Source organism: Erpetoichthys calabaricus, chromosome 2, assembly GCF_900747795.2.
Source record: "Erpetoichthys calabaricus chromosome 2, fErpCal1.3, whole genome shotgun sequence".
NCBI classification, from domain to species: domain Eukaryota; kingdom Metazoa; phylum Chordata; class Cladistia; order Polypteriformes; family Polypteridae; genus Erpetoichthys; species Erpetoichthys calabaricus.
In genome coordinates, this window is record NC_041395.2 from 230,321,653 (window position 1) to 230,343,532 (window position 21,880).

At 39.2% G+C, this 21,880-nt stretch overlaps 1 protein-coding gene across 1 annotated transcript in view; it reads left to right on the plus strand.

Moving 5' to 3' along the window:
• Positions 1-2,030: 2,030 nt before the first annotated feature.
• Positions 2,031-21,880, plus strand: part of btbd16 (BTB (POZ) domain containing 16) — a 101,110-nt gene continuing 81,260 nt past the window's right edge. The window contains exons 1-2 of the mRNA XM_028792567.2: positions 2,031-2,175; positions 13,243-13,357. Coding sequence (XP_028648400.2) covers positions 2,055-2,175; positions 13,243-13,357 — 236 coding nt within the window. The 5' untranslated portion in view covers positions 2,031-2,054. The remainder of the gene's footprint in view (positions 2,176-13,242; positions 13,358-21,880) is intronic.

Here is a 21,880-nt window from a genome sequence, read left to right on the forward strand (position 1 = left end):
ATTATTAAAAAGGAGTGTAAAGCAAAAGCAGAAGAAGAAAAATAGCAAAAATAGTTTTTTGCTGGCAAAACCTATAAGCAAGCAAATCTAATGATTACTAATCAAAACAGTGCCTTCCAACAAGAACAGCGATCGAAATTCAAGAAATCCAAAAATCAACAGGGACAAGAATCTAAAACAGGAATCAAAACAAAGATGCAATGATGAAGCTTGAGGAGAATCTGAAGCGTCTTCTTTTAGACACCTGGGGCAGGCTGACGCATAACACATTCAAAGATGTTCAAAAAAATTGAGAAAATACTGAACCAAATTAACGCTGTCAAAAACTAAATCCAAGAAATGAAAATAAAAAGTAGTTGTCAGCTGTCAGAGTTTGTGTAGGTTTTGAAGTTTGAGAGTGCGGAAGGGCAGGTCCACGGCTTAAGAAGCAAGGGCCCATTTTTGAATAAATAAGTGATGGACATGCTCGTGTTGGGGTATGGAGCAGGTGCAAGCGATCTGCTGAGAAAATGGCTCATCTTTGGGTTGGTGTGAGGTGGTTAGCCATCTATTTGTTGCCTTTCTGGCACATGCGGCTGGTCTGATTGTCTCAATATCAGCACCAATCAGGTGATCGCACTTGTAATAGCTTCCCAGAATATAAAAGGAGAGTGCAAGATCAGAAAGAAAAAAAGACATCAGAGCAGAGTTTAAAAGAAGTACAGAGAAGCTGTCAGGAAGACAAGAGAGAGCGCGAATAAAGAAGAGACAGGCAGCTGTGAGGAGAGCCCCTCAACGGAGTGACTGGCCACCGCTCAGGGGCTGTCGTGGATGAACGTTCCAAATGTGTGACTCAGGTGAAGAAGGCAGCTCACCACAGAAGTACAGGAAGGCAGCAGGGCTTGGCGAGGTTTGGACTGGGAGCCCAATTGTAAGCACTGTGGCCTTTGGGGACTAGAGCCTTGGGTCTGGATTGGGGCGCCTTGTTATTGCCACAGAGTGACTGGGATCTGGCTCTGAAGAAGGATAGTTGTCTCATCGACTGCAAGGTCCTATCAGTATAAGCTGAGAAGATGGGGTTTCTAAGGGATGGCACCAAGGCTCATGTTTTTAAGGATAACTTCCTGCACTGTTTGTTTTAACTTATTATTTATTGGATTGGTTTTAACCTCCACCATTGCCCCATTCCGTTGCCCAGGAAGAAAATAAAGTGTTTTTTTTAATTGTTTGAGAAAAATATAATTAAAAAAACCACAACTTTAAAAATAAAAATAAATTAACAAACAATGAAGACTCACTATTGCGCTTGTCTTGCGGTCTTGTATGTATGTTATCATCCAGTTGACATTCGGAACTGACCGACTCTATTTAATTTCAAAAGCAACAGGGGCGCTGTGGTGCTCAATCATAAAGAATGCTGGCAGTCACCTCCAGTTCGCCCTCTGGTGGTCATTCCGAGTTTCAACTGAATGATAACATGCATACAAGACCCCAAGATCACCTGCCACCCTACCTAGAAGGGGATGGGTTGGGGTGGATTTCACACTACAGTATTTTTAGTTGACCAAAGAGAAACATGTGTACCAAGTTTCATGAAAATCGCTCCAGCCGTTCGTTGATTTTAATATATATAGATTATTTATTTATTGAACACTGCACTGCGCTGATTTGATATAAGCACTTCTGCACTTTTGCACCTACCCCTTGCAATACGTTAAGTGTTGTCATTTGCTCAGCTCATTCCTCCGAAATGTTATTGGTGGTAGTGGATTCAAGAGGCTCCCAGAGGGAACCAGTAGCGTGGAGCCGACCTGAACCATCACAGAGAGGCTCAAACGTCCAGATTCTTGGACAGTTACCTTTCATATTGCTCAAGTTTAAAGACTTTTGTACTGTTGATGTCATGTGGCATGGCTTTCAGCAGCCCTGTGGCATCTTGAAAAAAAATGGTGGTGACCATGCTGACGCAAAATTACATTGTGGGAAAAAATAAATGATAATTATTTTCAGTACCCTCAAAATCTGATTTTTATTTGTTTCCCCCAGAAATGTATGGCCAAACTAGCAGTGACCAAATGCTTCAGCTCACAACCTGTATGCTGCCCAGTGGTGCTGGGAATCAACATGAGCAACGGACACCAAGGAAGCCCATTATGATAAAGTTCCAAGTGAATGATCCAGGCGTCTCCAAAAATGGTAAATTCTTCATTTGTTTTAAGGCACTGTCCCGTAAGGTTGAATTGATGTGATAAATGGTGGGAGAAGAAACATTAAAAGGCAAATCATGCAAATAAATATTGCTGTGATGATAAGGGACATTTTTGCCACTTCTTTAACATTTACATTTTAAAATAATTTAATTTGTGCTTACTGTGACACCATTTTCATTTTTGTATTGTTAACTTTTGTTACATGATCTGTGATGCATTGCTCTTATGTAGTTTCAGCATTTTTGTTGTTTTTTATTTTGTCTGCAAAATTTCTTAATCTTTTACAATTTTTTCTTGCTTCCTAATCTTACTTTCATTTTGGTATGATAGTTCAATTTTCTTCTGAGGCTTATAATTTAATTAAATTATTTAATAATTTAATTTAACAGAACTCCATTCTGTTTCCAGCTGCTAGGACGTGGTTGTCCCGTTGTCAGAGACAAGCTCCCCAGAAATAGTGGCACATGACATCATCGGAACAATGTTATTTAACATGTTGACTGTTAAATACAAGTTCATTCGTAGTAGAGTATAGATAGATGCCACCTATGAGTTAACTAGAAAAAGTCCAGAGAAGAGCGACTAGGCTGATTCCAGGGCTACAAGGGATGAATTATGAAGAAAGATTAAAAGAGCTGAGCCTATACAGTTTAAGCAAAAGAAGATTAAGTGGTGACATCGTTGAAGTGTTTAAAATTATGAAAGGAATTCATACAGTGGGTAGAGACTGTTGTTTTAAAATGAGTTCATCAAGAACACGGGGACACAGTTGGAAACTTAAGAGTAAATTTCACACAAACATTAGGAAGTTTTTCTTTACACAAAGAACGATAGACACTTGGAATAAGCTACCAAGTAGTGTGGTAGACAGTAAGACGTTGGGGACTTTCAAAACTCGACTTGATGTTTCTTTGGAAGAAATAAGTGGACAGGACTGGCGAGCTTTGTTGGGCTGAATGGCCTGTTCTCGTCCAGAGTGTTCTAATGTTCTAATGAGTTATCTTGTAATCAGTCTTCATTGCTGAATGTAAGCATATTTGTGGGTAACACAAATTGAGGATAGTGGGCATCTGAAATAGGAATGAAAAATCAGTGTGACACCACAGAACAGAAAATTTCACTTTCAGTTTGTTTTTTCTTAATAGCCATATTTTGGATAATATTTATGTAGAACCACAACCATCAGAATATCTCTCAACGATTAGCGTCTTACCTCTACAAAGTTCAAGTGGAAATTGTGACATCTGATTGCATCCCCATTAGATCCAGCCAAGTTATCACACAGTTTTCTCTTCCTTAGGCCAACTATGAGGTGAATCAGTTAGATTTTTTTAAGAAAAAATACATTTTGATTGCGAGTTTTTTTCCAATTACAAAATGCATTTCATCAGCATAGTAAAAAAACAGCCTGATTTTACATTGACGTCAGGAGCAAAGTTTATTTATTGTTACTGTGTCGGTCAACTTGTTAAGGCAGCAGCCTGTGTTAGTGGGCACTCAGGACTGCAGATAAAATGTGATCGCTAGTGTTCTTTTGCTTTGCTTTTTGAACTTAAGATTTTGACTTTAGCGTTGATATTTTTGTCCTTGAGTTGTGTTTAACTTTCTGGTTTTAATGCATGATCCCTGTTGTGACTTAGGGCTTGATTTTGCATAGTTCTTAAATGCAACGACATTGCTGGCGTCAGTATAAAAATTTAGGGAGGCGGCATCCAGATATTCTTACTTACTCCATGTCACTTTGAACTTTGCTGTTTTTGTTTTTTGATTTTGATGTACAGATCTTTTGCTAATGCTTCCTCAACTACAATTTTTGACCAAGCATCTTTGTTGTGATGCCCTGACACATTTGACCTCATGTTGTGTTTTTTGACTATTCTACTCTGAGCCCTTCTTTCTCCTGGTCTCTCTAAACTTTCCTTTTTTAGGGCTAAGAAGATTTCAGTTGTACTGTTCCTTCCACATGTCTTAACTAACATATTGAAACAAATGTATATAATGGAAGGAAGAATTTGCTAGTAGTATAGGCCCCAGTGCCCATGACTTTTAAATGAGTATGCATGTTATAAGATGGATAGATGGCTGAAAGAGGCACAACTGTGAAGATCGGTGTAACTGATCTTCTAGAATGTTGGAAATAAACCAGAATGAACTAGACATTGGTACACTGACATCCCATCCTTGCAAATCTCAACAATGGAACCTTGAAGTCTAGAAGAGCGCCCTCACTCTGTGAAATAGTTACCTCCATGCCTATTCTTCATTCAGCCATCCATTTTCCTAACCCACTTATATAGAGCAGGGTCTCTAGTGACCTTTTAGTTGATGTTAGTGATCCACTGCAACCTAGATGTGAAATAGACCTCATTATGCCTGAATCAATATATGATGGATCTGCACCTACAGGAATTCTTTGGTATGCTATGCAGTTGACTCAAAGGTCTGTATTGTTCAGCTGCCTAACTAAATTCTGTCCACCTCTGGAGGAATAATCATCTATGATTCACTATGCTTCCAGGTCTATGGTGAATTTGGTGGAAAATGATTGCCAATTGCAGTGTGTTTATTAGAGACAGTCTAGTGATTCAGGCCCTTTAAACCTCAAGGTTGCTGCCTCAGTTGCCACCACTATGACAGCCAGAGCAGGTCACTTAAATCAGGCTGTGATCCAACAGTAAAAATCATTGCTGAACATCTCCAGATCTTGTTAGATGCCCTGGATAAATTCAGTAGTCACACACAAGTGATAACAGTCATCAAATAAAAGGGTCCTGTTATCAGAATGGCTGGCCCAGCGTAGACTCAGCTGTAGAATGGCCAGTAGGGGTGAGGAGGCTTGTTGAATGAGGTCTCCAGGACTCTGACTTGTCTGATTTCTTTTCTACAATGTGATCCTATGATTGACTGATGGAAAGATATTGTTGTTTTTTATTTATGTTAGTTTCTACTTTATTTTTGATGTACTGTATCTTAACAAATCTGTATCCATATATGTGACAGTATTTTGTGCTGTTGTATTGTATTTCTGAGGTGGCAATGATAGACTGGCCATCTAGTTCTGTGAAGAGAATTAGTTTTATTCTGTTTTCTGTGTTGTATTTAACCCATTTTTTGACACCTACTGCATGCCCAATTTTTTGGGATTTTTTTGTTTGTTTTCTTAGAGAGTCAAGGCCTTGTCAAAAACCAGGGCCTGTTGAAGCCCATTGAGGACTTTCTTTGTGTGATTTTGAGAAATAAACCATTGTAATAGCAGTCATCCAGAATGAAGTATGAGAAAACCAAAAATTTTTAAGAGATAAAAGTTGCTACCACAAAAAGACAAAAACAAAACTGAGAAAGCCTGAGGCAAAGTTTTGTTGTGAAACAAGCTCCCACTCCTAGTGTTGCGAAGTGATAGATTTGTAAATAAAATGACAGAAATCTGACACCATGGTTTTTACTTATTATTTATTCTGAGAATCAAAGTTTAGCAGCTCGTGCAATGTGTTTTAAAAAAGGACAATCCACAAATCATTTTGGAAAAAAAGCAAAACAAACTTGAAAAACCCAAAGCAATTTTAATTTAGTAAAGCCAGCTTGAATTGTTGTTGACACAGTGGTTGGTTGTGTTTCCTCCTCTATTAAGCATTCAACTGTAAGTTCAAATGTTATGGCGGCTGATTGTATCTGTGATGTTTACACCATGTTCCTCCAGGGTTTATGTGGATATTTTTCTGGATATTTAAGTTTTCCTCCCACATCCTTAAAGATATAATGTTAGGTTAATTGGTGATTCTAAACTGGCTTGCATTTTTATTTTGTAGCTGGTGCTGAACTTTTGTCCTTAGACAACATGCCATTTTCAGTGCATCTTTGTAACTCTCCTTTTCATAGCAGGCATGGTGTTCTCATATTAAACCTCTGTCATTCCTCCACTTCAGAAGCAGGCATGTTGTCTGCCTTCTCTCCCTAAGGATGAATATATGTCAGCGTCAAACCAGTAGGCGCTTTCTTTTATGCCTTAATGGCTATTTTTAGTAATTAACATTAGCCAAAAAATCGGATGATTGACATGTACACTTGGTCTTGCTATTCTGCCAATTTGAGTTTACTTTAAGCTAATTATGAGGCACAAGTTAAATAAGAAATAAGTCCCCAAAAAGTCTCAGATTCACCTTTTCTTACAGACATATGCAGACTGTTTAGCTTCTCTGAGCTTAAACATAACATTTGCCATATATTTACATATTTCTTCAAAAGTTCTCCGTATTAATAGGTCTATTTGCATCCCAAAATTCAATGCTGTGCTAAAGTACATTTTAATTCCCTTCAATTTGTTTAGCTGATGGTTCAAAAGAGTAAGGAGTTTAGTGGATTCCTTTTCTAAATTTATCTCATAAATGGCCCACACTGTCTCCTGCAGCTTTTACCTTTTCACTATCCCCTCTTTATTCACCTGTATCTGGTGCCCCCTTCCCCAAGCTGTCCCTGACTGTATGACGTCATTGAGCTGAATCACCTGCTTGTCAGCACTTCTTGTCCTGTGTTCTTGTCCTCTGCCTGCCTTGACTGTACTCAAACCTTTTTGCTAAACCATTAGTTAAAAGGTTTTTTGTGTTGTGTGCCAGTGAACTCATTGGCACAGATTGTATGGCAGGGCGTATTTTGTTTCTGTTCTTGTTCCTCACAGATCGTCATGAGACTTGTTGAGCATACTAAAGAAAACTGGTGTGTGTTGCAAACCGACTTCCAAATTACAGTGAAGAGTGGAATAAATGGTGGTTGGCATATCATTTGTGGATGATTAGAACATGGTAACAGTTCTGGAAAATAAAGAAGAGAATATGAGCACTTTGATTAGGCCTCCAAATATGAAATGATTGTTTATTTATGGAAGTGATGATGGGTAAAATGTTTTTATGTTAGTCTTCCGAATCTTCAGTTCAAGTAGTTGTGGTGGTGAGATAATAGTTTTTTTTTGTCTGGCTATTTTTAATTTGTTGAAGGAGAGTCCGCTTGGATTGTTTGTTTTTGGAACAGTAAAATTTTTTCTTTTTTTTCCCTTTTTGTTGTGTGTTCAATTGTTGAACACACCACAGGACCACAGGACTACACAAATGCACGCTGCAGTGTCTAGATGCGTCAGGTGGGGGTCTGCTCTGCCAGCCAGAAAAGGTCTGCAGCATGGTGATTCCATATATTAGCATAGTTCACATGTGATTGTTTCAGTGTGGTGTAGCGGACGGCCAGGGCACTTACCTGGCTGGGACACCTATGGACTGGAAAGACCAGGGAAGAGAACAGACATAGAGCATTATCTTCCTGAATTGCTACATGGCAGCCTCCCCTGGGTTGCAGCATTGCCTTGGATTCTCACTGGGCTTCATTGGAGTTGGAGTTTGCCGCATCCCTGTTGGGTTCCTTGGGTGCCATCAAGGGGTGCTGCAGGGGCTATGGAGGCCTAATTTGTCGGGCTTCTTCCTCAACCCGAAGTGCTTTCAGATGAGCCAGAGTCAGGAGGTGGAAGACAAAGCTTGCTGGAGGAGGAGGAGTGGAGGAAGAAGGAGAGACAGAGGTGGAGAGAGGAAGAGAAGAAGTACTGAGTGCTTTTATTGTACTCTGTTGTGTGCATTGGTGTTGTGGGAAATGTTTCAGGAAGCGTTTCCCATATAAACACCTGTGTTGTGCTGGATTTGTGCCTTGTGTCTGTCTGTGTAGGGTTTGGGGAGCTCATGCACCCACCGCAGGCCACAGTGGCAACTGGTGGGGATTCGAGGTGCATTCATGTACTCAAATTTACAAGGCAATTGTGATTTATAAAGGTAAATTGCATACAAGTCTGCGTCTGCCAGATTTAATAAATGAGATTTTTTTCATGTGTGCATTTTACTCAAAAGTGTCATAGAGATCATATGGTGTGTATAGGCTATTTTTCTTCAGTTGTGAAACAGTACACACAGAATGAATAAAACAACAATAATGCAAAATATTGCTGGCTAATGCTGTGACAGGAAAGCCCCTCCAAGTGCCATTGTGGATAGACAGGAGGCAGGAAAATTCATTAATGAAGAAAGTGTCCTGAAAGGAGGTAAACTGGAAATTCTGCAGCACGTAAGGAGGTTTATAGCATCCAGACATTACCTTCTGTGATGGAATATTATCAGAATTGCTACTTGTTTACTTTACAATTATGGGTTGTAATTTTGCTCATGAACAGACATGCAGGCTGCAGAAACTTTGTTTGTAGACCTGAATATAGAGTTATTATTTAACTAAAACATCTATTCTTTCAAGCCTGAAGACATTCTTTGTTTGAAAATACAAATGCACACAGCTCGGCAATAAAACACTCGCTGAAGTAGCACTGCAAGGAAATGGTGATATGTTTGAATAATTTATCACTCAGAGAAAAAAAAATGAGCAAACACACTGGAGACCGATTAGCACCAAATAAGAGCGCTGAAAACACTACATTCATTAGCTTTTAGTTCAATCAATAAACACTAAAATCTATTCATTCAACGGCTCATTTTATTTTGATGTAAAAATATAAGTACAGTATACATTAACTATTTTCACCTGGTTAACAAAATGATTGACAGCAATGGCATTTAGTTGAATCCCCACTAGTGTATAAATATTTCTGTATCATGTTGTGATGATGCGGGTTCACTCCACGCTCCCATCGTCCTTCTAGGAGCCCTGAACCCGACATCGTCGGTAATGTCACCGATGAGCTTGGCAGTGAGGCACAACAAAGCAAGGGGATGGTGCAAAAAGTGCAAAGTGTTTTATTTAAAACAAGACAACAATCAAAACAGTGTCCAAATAAATAGTGCAGTGTATTCAAAAGTCTTCAAATAAATAATCCATTAAAAAGGGTGAAAGGTGGAGGTTAAAATCCAATTGAAAAAAATCTTTTAAAAACAACGAGGTTAAAACAATAGCTAGAAGCAGTCTCTTAAAATCCAAAGCACGGCGCCTTCTTCTTTCTACCTGGCGGCTCCCCTGCTCCTCCCATCGGGCTTCGCAACAGGGGAGTCACCCTACCTGCAGGTGCAGCTGCCTTCCACACTGGTCCAGTAGCCCACTGATCCCTGGCTATGTCGGGAGACTGAGACTTGGGTTCTTTCCCCAGTGGCCAGGGCGCTCACTAAACCATGGACTAAACCAGCCCAAAGCCTCCACTACTGCCGCTGCCTTCTGACGGTCAGTCGTCTTCAATTCCAGTCACTCCAGCTCTGTGATCGCTCAGCTGGAGCAATCACTTTCTTCAGCCCCACCAAGTGTCGGCCAAACACTCTTCTGCAGGGGCTCACCTCCCAGCTCCCTGCCTTTGCTCCAATGAGCCTGCTCTCACTCGCTCTCGCACCGGCTATCCTCTCCCTGCTTCCTTCAGTCTTCTTCCCTGCAATCTCCGTCTTCTTCTTTTCTTTTTTTCCCTTACTAGCCACTTCGTGCTTCTACAGTATATATCACGGCGACGTGGATCACCTGTGGCAATCAGCAGCTCCCGGGAACAATTACAGATGCGGACGACTCCTCACCTGTGCACTTAAGCAAGGTTCGCCCGCATCACGAATTCCCCGGGAACCGATCCGCCACACACACCATGCCCCCTCGCTTAGCCACGAGTGTGGCGATTATTTTTTTAAAAAACTGACCATTCCTTTAGAGCCACGGACCCACTATATCACAATGGAATATTTCTTGGAGTCCAATTAAATCAATCAGTAAGAAATGGGAAGAGTACGGTACAGATATTAATCTGCCTTGTGGAACTGAGCAACTGACAAGAGGACTAGTGATGAAGACCACCAAGGGACATAAGAATATAAGAAATATGACAAACGAGACCTTTGATAACAGTGAAGGAATTACAGGCTACAGTGCTTGAGATTGGAGAGACTATGCAGACAGCTACTACTGCCCAAGTGCTTCACCAGTCACAGCTCAAGCTGCAAAGAGAAAAAAATGTGCATAACATCTTGGTGAAAGTTTGGCAGAAGGCACATGCAGAACATGAAGCTGGCTAGAAGAAAGGTTTACAGTCTGATAAGACCAAAATAGAGTGTATTGGCTATCAGACTAAATACCAAATGTTGTATAAGTCAAACACAGCGCATTATCAAAAGCACACAATTCCAACTGTGAAGCATAGAAGGCCCTGGAAGGCTTGAGGAGTAGGGAGTTAAACTGAATTTAGCAAAATTTGAGGAAATCCTGGAGGAAAACCTAATGCAGTCCACAAGCAACCTGCACCTTGGGAGAAAAATTGATTTCCATTAAGACAATGACCCCAAGCATAAGGCCAAAGCCAAACGGGAATGGCTTAAAAACAACAGTGTTAATGTCACGGAGTGGCTAAGTCAGAATTCCGATCTCAGTTGGAAATTGAGAATTTGTGGCTGGATGTGCGCGGCTGATAGTGACCTGTCCACACAGAGTTAAGGCTGTCATGGTTGCCAAAGGTATATCTACTAAATACTGATTTGCAATCAAATATTTGGTGTTTTATATTTGTAATTTTTTTAGACTACTTTGCAGAGATATATTTTCACTTTGAAATTAAAGAGTCTTTACCTGTTGATCAATGTCAGAAAAGCCAAACTAAATCCACTGTGATTCAATGCTGTACAATAATAAAATGTGAAAACTGTACGGGGTGAATACTTTTTATACTATATTTGTATTAGCCTTTTAAAACATACAGTACAAGTTTTACAGCAGCTGAGTCTCCAGTATGTAATTGCTATTGTACAACTGTACAGATCTCTAGTGGTATGGTATGAAATTGAAATTTACTTGCAGAAAACAAATGAATATACACATTGACAGTTCAGTTTTAAAATTATGACATTAAAAGTCTCACTTGCTAATGTATTCCTCTGAATGTAAGAATAGAGTTTACTGAATGAAAACGGGCACTCCACTCATCCCAAATGGTATGTCCCCATCGGTTGTAAAAGGTGTCTAGGAGGTCCATGATATAAGGTTATCAGGTGAGAAGCTTCTAGACTTGCAAGATCCTCATTCTGTATATCTGGGCCTTGACACTTTAATAACATTTGGTGACTGTGGCTACAGTGTCCTCAAGGGTCAACAAAATAGCCACAAAGGTTTGAGAGGGGCCTCGGACTTGCAAACCACTTTCAACATTAAACACTGCTGCTTTCTGAATATAAAAACTGACAAGTAATGAGAACTGTTCCCTGATTAGAGTGCAGGGCCATCTCAACAGCATTATAGACCCTGTCACACACGTGCGCATGGGCGGCAGTTAAAGGGCCTGAATGGGGGCAATTCCACACCAAACCAGGGGGTGGCGAAGTGTGCTGATCCTTTCTCTGTTTCCACTGCAGACCAGTTACAGGAAATTCTGCCTGGCCCTGGTGATGTCACTTCTGGTTCCAGGCCTAATGATTTTTCCGGTTTGGACCCTAATGACGCCACTTCCTCTACTCCCTATTAAAACCGCCATCTTTTCCTCATTCAAATCAGTTCTGTTTTAGACTCCAACCTGTACATATCTGTAGATTATTTTTATCCATTTGCAGCCAGGAAAAATATATGAGTGGCTGCCTCAAACCTTTTTGTGGTTCATTTGTCTTGTTTTGACAGCCCCCAGGCAAAATAGTGTGCTGGAGTCCCTATCTTGATAGCAAAACAGAAACATACATAGGCATCAGAAACATTGTAGACTCCTATGCTCCTGGGACCCTGGCCAATGCCCATTGTGAACATACGTTAAGAATGCCCTGAGAGAAAGTGTCACTCAGAGATTCAATGAGGTGACACAGAGTGATAGTGTGGCATGTGTGAAGGATCCTTAAGTATTCCCCCTTGGTTGAGAAATTGACAAAACCTTCAGTTTAGCAGGGTCATAGCTCTAAGAAACACATCATTAATTTGTTTATTCAATTTCCATTTGTTTCTATGCTCTATTTCATTTTTTCATGTGTATTTTTAAGGTTGTTATGATGAAGTCATTATGTTGCCATAAGGTGCCCCATTTTGTAAATTTCATGGGCGCTATGATGCTGCATGTTTTCTAGGCAGGACTCGTAACATTGCAGAGCCCAGGATATATAAGATATCCACTTGCAGGTGCATGTACTTTCTGAACACTTATTGTAACCACTCATTTATATGCAAAATTAATGCATATAGAAAAATATTCTGGTTAAGACTGGTTAATTTTGTTGTTTGTTTTTTTTAAAGTTTTTGTTCAAATTCTGGGAAGTGATTTGTTTTTAATGAGTGATCTTCTGACTTTATATGTAACATGTGCCTACTCATTTTTAGACTACCGTTCAGCCTCCTCATATGACACTTGCTTCTCTACTCTTAAGAATACTGTACACTTTAACCACTCCAGTAGTCCAACATTACATAAGCAGGCGAGAAAGGTGTCTGCTTTCTTCGTTTCCTTTTTTTAGCTGTTTTTAATTGGCAACAGTGAATTCTCCCACATGAACAGTTGTAGATGTGTGTCTATGAATGTCCTCTTTGATTAACTGGTGCCACATTCTACCTTGAAACCAATACACCCAGTGCAGCCTCAAATAATTAAGCAGATCTGAAAAAATGAATTAAAAATGTACACTATTATCATCAGCTTCCTGTGCTGTACCATGTAGTGTCACTGAGGTGAGAAAATAAAGCGATGAAAAAGAAGAAGCAATATAAACATAAAGCTGGGTACCAATCAGTGTCATCACCTTCATATCGCTGGTTATTTTAAGCATTTCATACACATGTTATTTGTTAATAGCCTAGTAATATTGTACATGTGCATATTTGCCCATAAAATATCCTTCAATGAAAAAGGAATAACAACCAACTATGACCCAACATGATTAAAGATCCAACCAAACTGCTGCTCCTACTGACTTTGTTTCCTAGAATCATGAAATTGAAAGGTATTTAACTTGACCCCAGATTAAAATCACAGCTCATCCAATCCTGAATTGGGAAAAGGTGTTCAGGGATTGATGGGTGGATAAGTGCATGGAAGCATGGATGAAGTTTTATCTTTTTGTTTACGTTGCACTTACTTTTATTTCTTCAGCTCTGGCAGCGGCTCTACTGAATTTGTACAGATCAGATCCAGTAGTGGGAGTAGAGGAGGCTGAGGGGCTCCTGGCAGCAGCGAAAGTGTTGGTTTTTCCTCTGCTCTATCAGAAGTAAGTGCAAATTGGGACATACTGTATGGAGTGGGTAGAACAAAACCACTTATTTATTTGATTTCTAAACATAAAAACTATAGCAGTGGTTATGCTTAAGCGGAGGAGCATAAAATGTCCTTGGGCATTTAAAGAGAACTAGTAATATACTTTTGGATTGGGAAAGCATGACTATATTCACTGCTGAAATCTTAGTATTTTAGGAAAACTCTAAAGGTACTTGAAATAGAGAGCGCATTATTGGCTATGTTGGTAAATAAAAGAAGCTGTGTATTTATCATTAGTGACAGAAATTTTGAACATGTTAAGCATAGTCGACATTATAACATGGGCGGCACGGTGGCGCAGTGGGTAGCGCTGCTGCCTCGCAGTTGGGAGATCTGGGGACCTGGGTTCGCTTCCCAGGTCCTCCCTGCGTGGAGTTTGCATGTTCTCCCCGTGTCTGCGTGGGTTTCCTCCGGGCACTCCGGTTTCCTCCCACAGTCCAAAGACATGCAGGTTAGGTGGATTGGCGATTCTAAATTGGCCCTAGTGTGTGCTTGGTGTGTGGGTGTGTTTGTGTGTGTCCTGTGGTGGGTTGGCACCCTGCCCGGGATTGGTTCCTGCCTTGTGCCCTGTGTTGGCTGGGATTGGCTCCAGCAGACCCCCGTGACCCTGTGTTCGGATTCAGCGGGTTGGAAAATGGATGGATGGATGGATGGATGGACATTATAACATGGAGGTGGGAAGGGGTTCTATTTTTGGTCTGAGAGTAGCTATAATCATGAGAGAGCATTAAAAAAACACATTTCCTGCAACAGGGAGATGAGCAGCATATTTAATGAGGTTTTCTGGACTTAAACAGAAAGCCACTGTTATGACGTTTTCCACAAATTTATATACATAAAAAATACTTACCCAAAAGAAACAGGGAAAATCTATTATACAGCTGAACACAAATCAAGAATTTATAATATATTTTTATATTTTTTTATTAAATTAAAAAAGTCAAGAAAACACATATAATTTAATGTGTTAAATTATGCTCGAGGCTGCGCATTACTGTATAACTACTAAGTAAGTCAGTTCCATTCAATTCTCCCTTTTCAACTAAAAGAAACAAGATAAAGGAAATGGTTGTAATCTAACTTGATATGTCAGTGTATAAGAGAAAGGTGAAGCCTTTCTTGACATGACATTCTGTAATAATTATTTACTGAAAATGAATAGTTGTAGCTCATTGTGTTCTTGAGTTCTGTATGTTACAAAAAAGACAGACTAATAAATTTAGTACATTAATATTTTTATAAGCTCTAATAATGACTACTGATGAGGCAATCCTTTGTGGTCGCCAGGGGGTGCTGCAGCTCCCCAAACTCTGAGGCTCGGACACAAGTTCACAAACACCACAGCTTGTATTTTGTGTGAAACTCTTAAAAGAAGAGTTTCCCACAATGAAATCACAGTTACAGAAACCACTATACAGACTCTCTGAAATTCTGTCATCTCTCTTTCTCTCTCAACCTCTACTCCACTCCTCCAGCAAGCTTCATTATAATCCTCCTCCTCCTCCTGACTGGCTCACAGAGTTGTCGCAGGCAGCTCCTTTTATGTAACACCCGGAAGCACTTCCGGTGTCCCGAAGATGTGGTTTGGAAGTACTTCCAGGTGAGGTGGGAGCCCGACAAAGTAGGGCTTGTCAGTCCTCACAGCACTTTCTGGCAGCACCCACGGAACCCTACAGGGCGGAGTCAACAAACTCAAATTCCCAAAGTGCCATGTAGGAATCTGTGTCAGTGCCGTAAACCAGGGACACTGCTATCTAATGTTTCAGGGGAGACAAAACCCTGTGCAAGTTCTCTCACCTTGTCCTTCCAGGCCAGGTAAGGCTCCTGGGTGTCCCTCTAAATATTTATTAGAAGCATAACAGGGTTTGCTGTAAACAAATGAGATCAATGATGTGAGCCAACAACTCCATACTGACAATAAAATATTCATAGACACACTGACCTCAGATTTGGGCAGATCCATGACTGTCATGATCTGACTTTCTAGACACGTATTTGCTTAACACTAGGGTGTTTGTAAATTTTCAATTATTATTTTGAATTCTGATATTTTTTATTGTTATGTTTGGTGTTGTCATAGTGACTCCATTTTGTTTCGTAAACTGCCATTTTGTGCTATTTTTTTTATGGCCACACCCATGAAGTTTACTGTTAGAAGGCCCAGTGCCTGCTGTATGACACCTGTAATGAGATGTGTTATGTCATTAAGTCTCACAGATGCAAGATGATAGTACGTATGTTTTGTAATCCTCGCTCAGGATCAAAGACACAAAATTTTTATTCCTCAAGAGTTTTTGTATTTAGGAGTCAGGGAAAGTATAGCAGACAATGGACTCATTCATTTTTGACTTAGATCTTTGGGTAATGTTTTGTGGTTTTTGGTGCTTACTTTTTCTAGTCTTTAAGTCATATTCAATTACTGGTCCATGTAAATAACACTTACTAAAATAAATAAAAATGAATAATCAACCTAGACTTCATGTTAGGTCAGGTACAATAGGTGCTCCAGTTTCCTCCCACAGTCCAAAGACATGCAGGTTAGGTGCAATGGCGACCTAAATTGTCCCTAGTGTGTGCTTGGTGTGGGGGTGTATGTGTGTATGTGTGTGCCCTGCGGTGGGCTGGCACCCTACCAGGGGTTTGTTCCTGCCTTGCGCCCTGTGTTGGCTGGAATTGGCTCCAGCAGACCACCGTGACCCTGTGTTAGGATATAGCGGGTTGGACAATGACTGACTGACTGAATAATACGCACTCAACCCTTTTCCCTCATGATGACCTTTTCATCTTCAGACAGAGCTGCCCGTTTTCACTGTTTCCTCTTGGTGCTGCTCATTCAATATACCAATCTTATAGTCGAAGTATTTTGCTGCCTGTAAAATGTGGCAGTGGTTGCAATCACATTGACCTAGTTTACTCCTGGCAACTCTAGTCATATAAGGGCTTTGGTTTCCCAACATGTGCATCAAAATATTGTTATTTTCACCCTTCCATTGCGCACCACACAATGTATCAGTCTTTAGCATTACAGCTATAAATTTCATTTACATGGCCCAAGCAGGTGCAAGAAAATTGCTATCACACTGCTGTTGATAGCGTATAACCTCGGACAACAGAAGAGGCAGATAAGATCCTTATTTGGTATTTTTATTATCATTTTTATTGTTTTGACCCTTCTTTTATATGTTTTTCCAATTTTAAAATTTAAATTCCTAACCCTGGCAACCAGACAGACCCACAGATAGAAAGACAGAAACAAGCACTTGTCTTTCTATTAAGGTGGATAAGCTGATTACTGTCCGTCTGGCAGTTATTCCCTGTTGTAATCAGTGATAACATTTGCAGTGCCTCATGTATTTGATTGTATTTTGTAATGCTTATAGTAATAAAATTAATTGTATTTTTCACTCCAACATTAGCACTGCTTTTATGAATCACATACCAAATGGCATAAAACAGAGATATAGCAACAGAATGAACATAAGAGACACACTGACACACACACAGACTCTAGTCCTTTTATTAAGGTGGAAATTAATATATTTAAACTAATTTAAATTACTTAAAGGATAAATGTATCACAATATATTGCACTATACCAAAATAAACTGTAAAATATGTAAATTATAGCCATTTTTGTATATTGCAAAATATTAAAATATAAAAATATATTTCTTAATATATTTTTAAAATACTAAGAATAATATAGTGTTAGATATACTCACTACCTCGGGGATGGACAGGCTCACTGCCTCAAGCTCCTGTTCCTGTTGGGAAGTCAAATTAGAGCCGAAATTAAGAGATACATTTTTTTTGCGAAAAGGGAACAGGGCTGGCCGGAGTAAGGGTTGGCTTCCTTATCCTTCCATGGCTTTAACCAAATAATTAACGAATCCTTTCCGTTCCTTAACTTAATACGGACCCTGCCAATGGGCCATTAATTTGGAGTAAGAGGTAGGGACGAGAACCATGACACGATCACCTGGGCAGAATTCCCAAAGCACTGTCCTACAGTTATAACACCAGGCCTGTATTGCTTGTGCTTTCTCCATATTCTTTTTAAGTAGGGGCCTGATTTTAGTAAATCTATCGTGTAATTGTGAAATATACTCCAAGATATTGGTGGAAGGGAGAGCCTCCTCCTTTTACCCTTCTTTTAGAGTATCCAATAGCTCAGGGTTTATGCCCATACAGTAATTCAAAAGAGGAGAAACCTGTAGAGGATTGTGGTACCTCTTGATAGGCAAAATGATGAGGGGCTTCCCACCATGCTCACTGACCATCTTAAGTAACATTAGTTTGAGTGTTTGGATAAACCTCTCTACAAGACTGTCAGTTTGAGGATGATATATTGCCATCTGTAAATGTTTAATTTTAAATAACTTGGCAACGTTCCTGAACATCTCAGAGGTAAACGGTGTCCCTTGGTCTGTTAGGACTTCTTTAGGGATACAGACACGTGCAAAGACCCCTACAAGTTCCCATGCAATTGTTTTAGAATTTGCCACTCTCAATGGGATAGCCTTAGGATAATGGATGGCATAATCAACGAGGACAAGAATGTCTTTATCAATAAATTCTGGGTTCCCACGATGTCGATCCCTATTAGCTTGAAGGGAATGTCAATTAGGAGAAAGGAAAACAGACATGAAGGGGATGGTTCAGGGTGGCTGGAAGAGGAAGCAATGTCCTTGGTAGGTGGGTTCTGAGAAGGAAGATGTAATCAGGTAAGGACAGAAGTGACGTCATCATAGAGAGAGTTTGTGGTGACTTCACTGTTTGTCTGGTACTTCTGCTGGTCTGCAAAGAGACAAAAGGAGAAAGGGTCAGATGACAGTGTCAACCCCTGGCCTGGCTGAGAAACAACATTATTTGAGCCAACTAACCTTCTCCCAAGCACATGTGTGTTACAATATCTATCTACATTAGATAGATAGATAGATAGATAGATAGATAGATAGATAGATAGATAGATAGATAGATAGATAGATAGATAGATAGATAGATAGATAGATAGATAGATAGATAGATAGATAGATAGATGGTCTGATTTGAATACTTATAACAAAGAACAAGAAAATTGTTTCCTGAAAATCAAAAATTTTGGTTGCTTTTTTTCTAATATTAGCAAGTGAATGATAATGGAAAAAGTAAAGATATACATGGTGGTAATTATTGGGATTAATAAAGTATCTATCTATCTATCTATCTATCTATCTATCTATCTATCTATCTATCTATCTATCTATCTATCTATCTATCTATCTATCTATCTATCTATCTATCTATATACTGAATTATTACATACAAGGAAGTTAGGAACTAGAAAGAGCTTTTTACAAAAAATAGCTTGAAAATTCAAGGGAACGTACTTTCACAAATAGAGCAGCAATTAAAATGCTGAGAAATTATAACTGAGAGTGGAACACCGCTTGATGAGGACAGTCCAGAACTCTGAGTGTAGATTTGGTTTTCCATTCTGAACACTAGGCCTCAGATAGCCTGGGCCTAGATTTTGGAGGATACAGCCTCATTTTATTTCCCTGGGACAAGCCATTTACAACAGCTACCTTCTTTTTGTGTTGATGGCAAATTATTTTCCAAGTAAAATTCCATTTTTCAAAGCGTGATCATTACAGTCTGATACCATTACTGGTGGTCATCTGTGAAGATAGACTGAAGGAGTTGAACCATTTCAGGCTAAGCAAGCAGAGTCTCAGTCCACCAGAGACATGATGGATGTAGTTATAAAGGGAATTATAAAGGGTTTTTCTGTTACTTATCAAGGGCATGGGGGACAGATGATAACTGGTTACATTTTGCATAAATATTAGAAAATATGCTGTAGTGTTGAAAATAACATTTTTTTTATGGTTTTCTCCTTGACTTTATGCCTCTGGCATTCTTTGGTATAGGAGGAAGTGAAGAAATCTCCTGAGATGAGTACTCAGATGATAATATCTGTCAGGCAGGCAGATGTTAGCTGGATGTTTATTAATTGTTACTGTGAATACCACTTTGGGACATACACAATTTCAGAAGTTTTTTTTCTATGACCAGTGAAAAATCCCACTCAGGAATTTCCCCTTCCTTCTGCCTTTCCAACACACTTTTTCCACTCTTTTTAGTTTGCCTGGCAAAGAGTAGACCAAAGAAGAATGTGTTCTCTTCACAGAGGGCACGGCCAGCAGTGAACTCCTGCAATCTGAACAACCAGTTTACAAGAAAGTCGCAATACAGAAAACTGAATTCATCCCTCACTGTGTTATAAACTAACCTGTCAAATGCTCTTTATTCTGTAATAGCACACAACCTCAAGAGGATTATTGTGCACTGAAAATGGCTTTGCAGCTCTTTAGTTGTCATAAAATAGATCTCTATTTCAGTTTTACTTTTTAAGGAGTCATTACAGAAAAGGAATTACCCTGCTCTTCTATGACATCAACCACCAAATTATTACTTGAACATTTCCAAAAGCATACTGTATAATAAGGCTCATTTATTTTTTATCTTTTGCCAGCAAACGTTCATTTGGAAGCATACAGTTATAAATAAAAAGTATTGACATAAAGCTTCCTTTTGTAAGGTTTGTTGAGGAACTCTGCTGCAGAACACTTCAGTCTGGTAAATGTGAAAAAATGTGAATACTGACCATCAGTTCTGTAATTTAATAAAAACGGTAAGCCACTGATTTTATTGCGTTCAGGGGATCTGAACTATGCACAGTGCCAGTACTGGGCCTGGATGAGCCTCCTTGGCCCAGCCTGTTTTTTAGCTTTGCCTTTTTTTTTTCTCAAATGTAAATTAGCCTATTCTGGATACGTGCATTTTAATACACATCTCCCTTGATTAAAATAAAATATAAACTTACACAGCAAAGTCTCCAGTGTTAATATTATCACTATAAAATTTAACTTAACGAAATTTAGAAAGTGCAGATCTGGATAGCAGTTATACAGCATACATCTGCATAACATGGCTTAGAACTGTTATCAAGTGCAGGCGCTCAAAACTTGTGATGTTAACAGGAGGCTAAACTGACGTTACTGCTTGGGGTAGGTCTTGGTGGAGAAAAAGGTGAACGATGTAAAACAACTCTTTTAGTTTTTATTAGAGAAAGAAAACCAACAGAAGTGCAAAATGTAACACAGAGTGATGTCGGCACTGAATTTTGGTGATGCACCAATGGCAAGTCAAGACCTCTTCAGTGGTGGGTTTGCTGCCAGCATTGCTACTGTGTGTGCTGGAAAATCTACAACCACTCAGCCGACAAACGTCTAGGGATAAGCCAGGTCACTGATCTGTCAGATATTCACGAGCCACTAACTCAATTGGTGTTAAGTTTCCAACTTCTGTTTCAGTCAGTAAGGTGTGCAGCTTTGGAGCTCTTTGGTACAACAGTTAACAGGATATCGATAGATGCCACGTTGACATTTTTGCAATAATCTAATTGAGGGCAGATTTACTTGTCTATTCAGAGACTGGAATCGCATGCATAAAGCATTCATAGGCAAATTTACAAGGGATGGTAATCTGTCTGTTTGCTGTTATATAATGCTACTGGACATCGATCAAAATTATTACAAGTATTATTTGGGTGTGTATGGCTTGCGATGTACTGGTATGTCTTACATATCTACAAAAGGTAGGCACTCAGTTTGTCTTCACCTTTTGTAAGTGGATTTAAAATAATATTAACAAAAATGATTCAGGCCAGACGTGCAAATATAAAACAACACAATAACATCATCTACCTTGATATGACTGGACTTCCAAAATGTTTCTTTGAAATGAATATTTGGTATATTTAATAGTAATTAAAATAGTATTGGGCCCACTCGTGACAAATTTAGACTCAACCATTTATGAAATCCTGGCACTGCTACTGATCTGAATATTCAATTTTATTATTGGAAAGTTAATACTCCATCCAAAATTATGTTGTTTTTTTTTTTACAAGTTACGTACCCCCATGTAATTTTTTTAATCTCATGTTTTCGTGCAGAATGAGAGAAAAAAGTTTATGATATAATAGAACCCAATGACAACCCATGCTGTACAACACCAAACAATGTGAAAAACATCCATGGAAACAAGAAAAATATTTTTCACATTACTCATGTCACATAATCCACATGTCCATTATCCTGTTGTATGCCAAATTGTGCAAAATGCATTTTTTTTACTAAAATAATATTAACAATTACTGGAAAAAGCAACGTATGTTGTAAACAGGAAAATGCATTTCCATAATGCTGTGCTTTTGAATTAAAAACCCACCTCTCCCCCTCATTCATTGGTCAAGAGCCCTGTCTTCTTTTCAAAAGCACAGAATTATGGGAATTATGGGAAACCGTTTCTCGGCCATCACTACAAACTACATGGAAGTAACATATAAAAATATTTCCTTTTTAGGCAGAGCATTCCTTTAATACTGCTAGAGGAGAAGTTATCAAAAAGTCTGGAACCTGAACTTAAA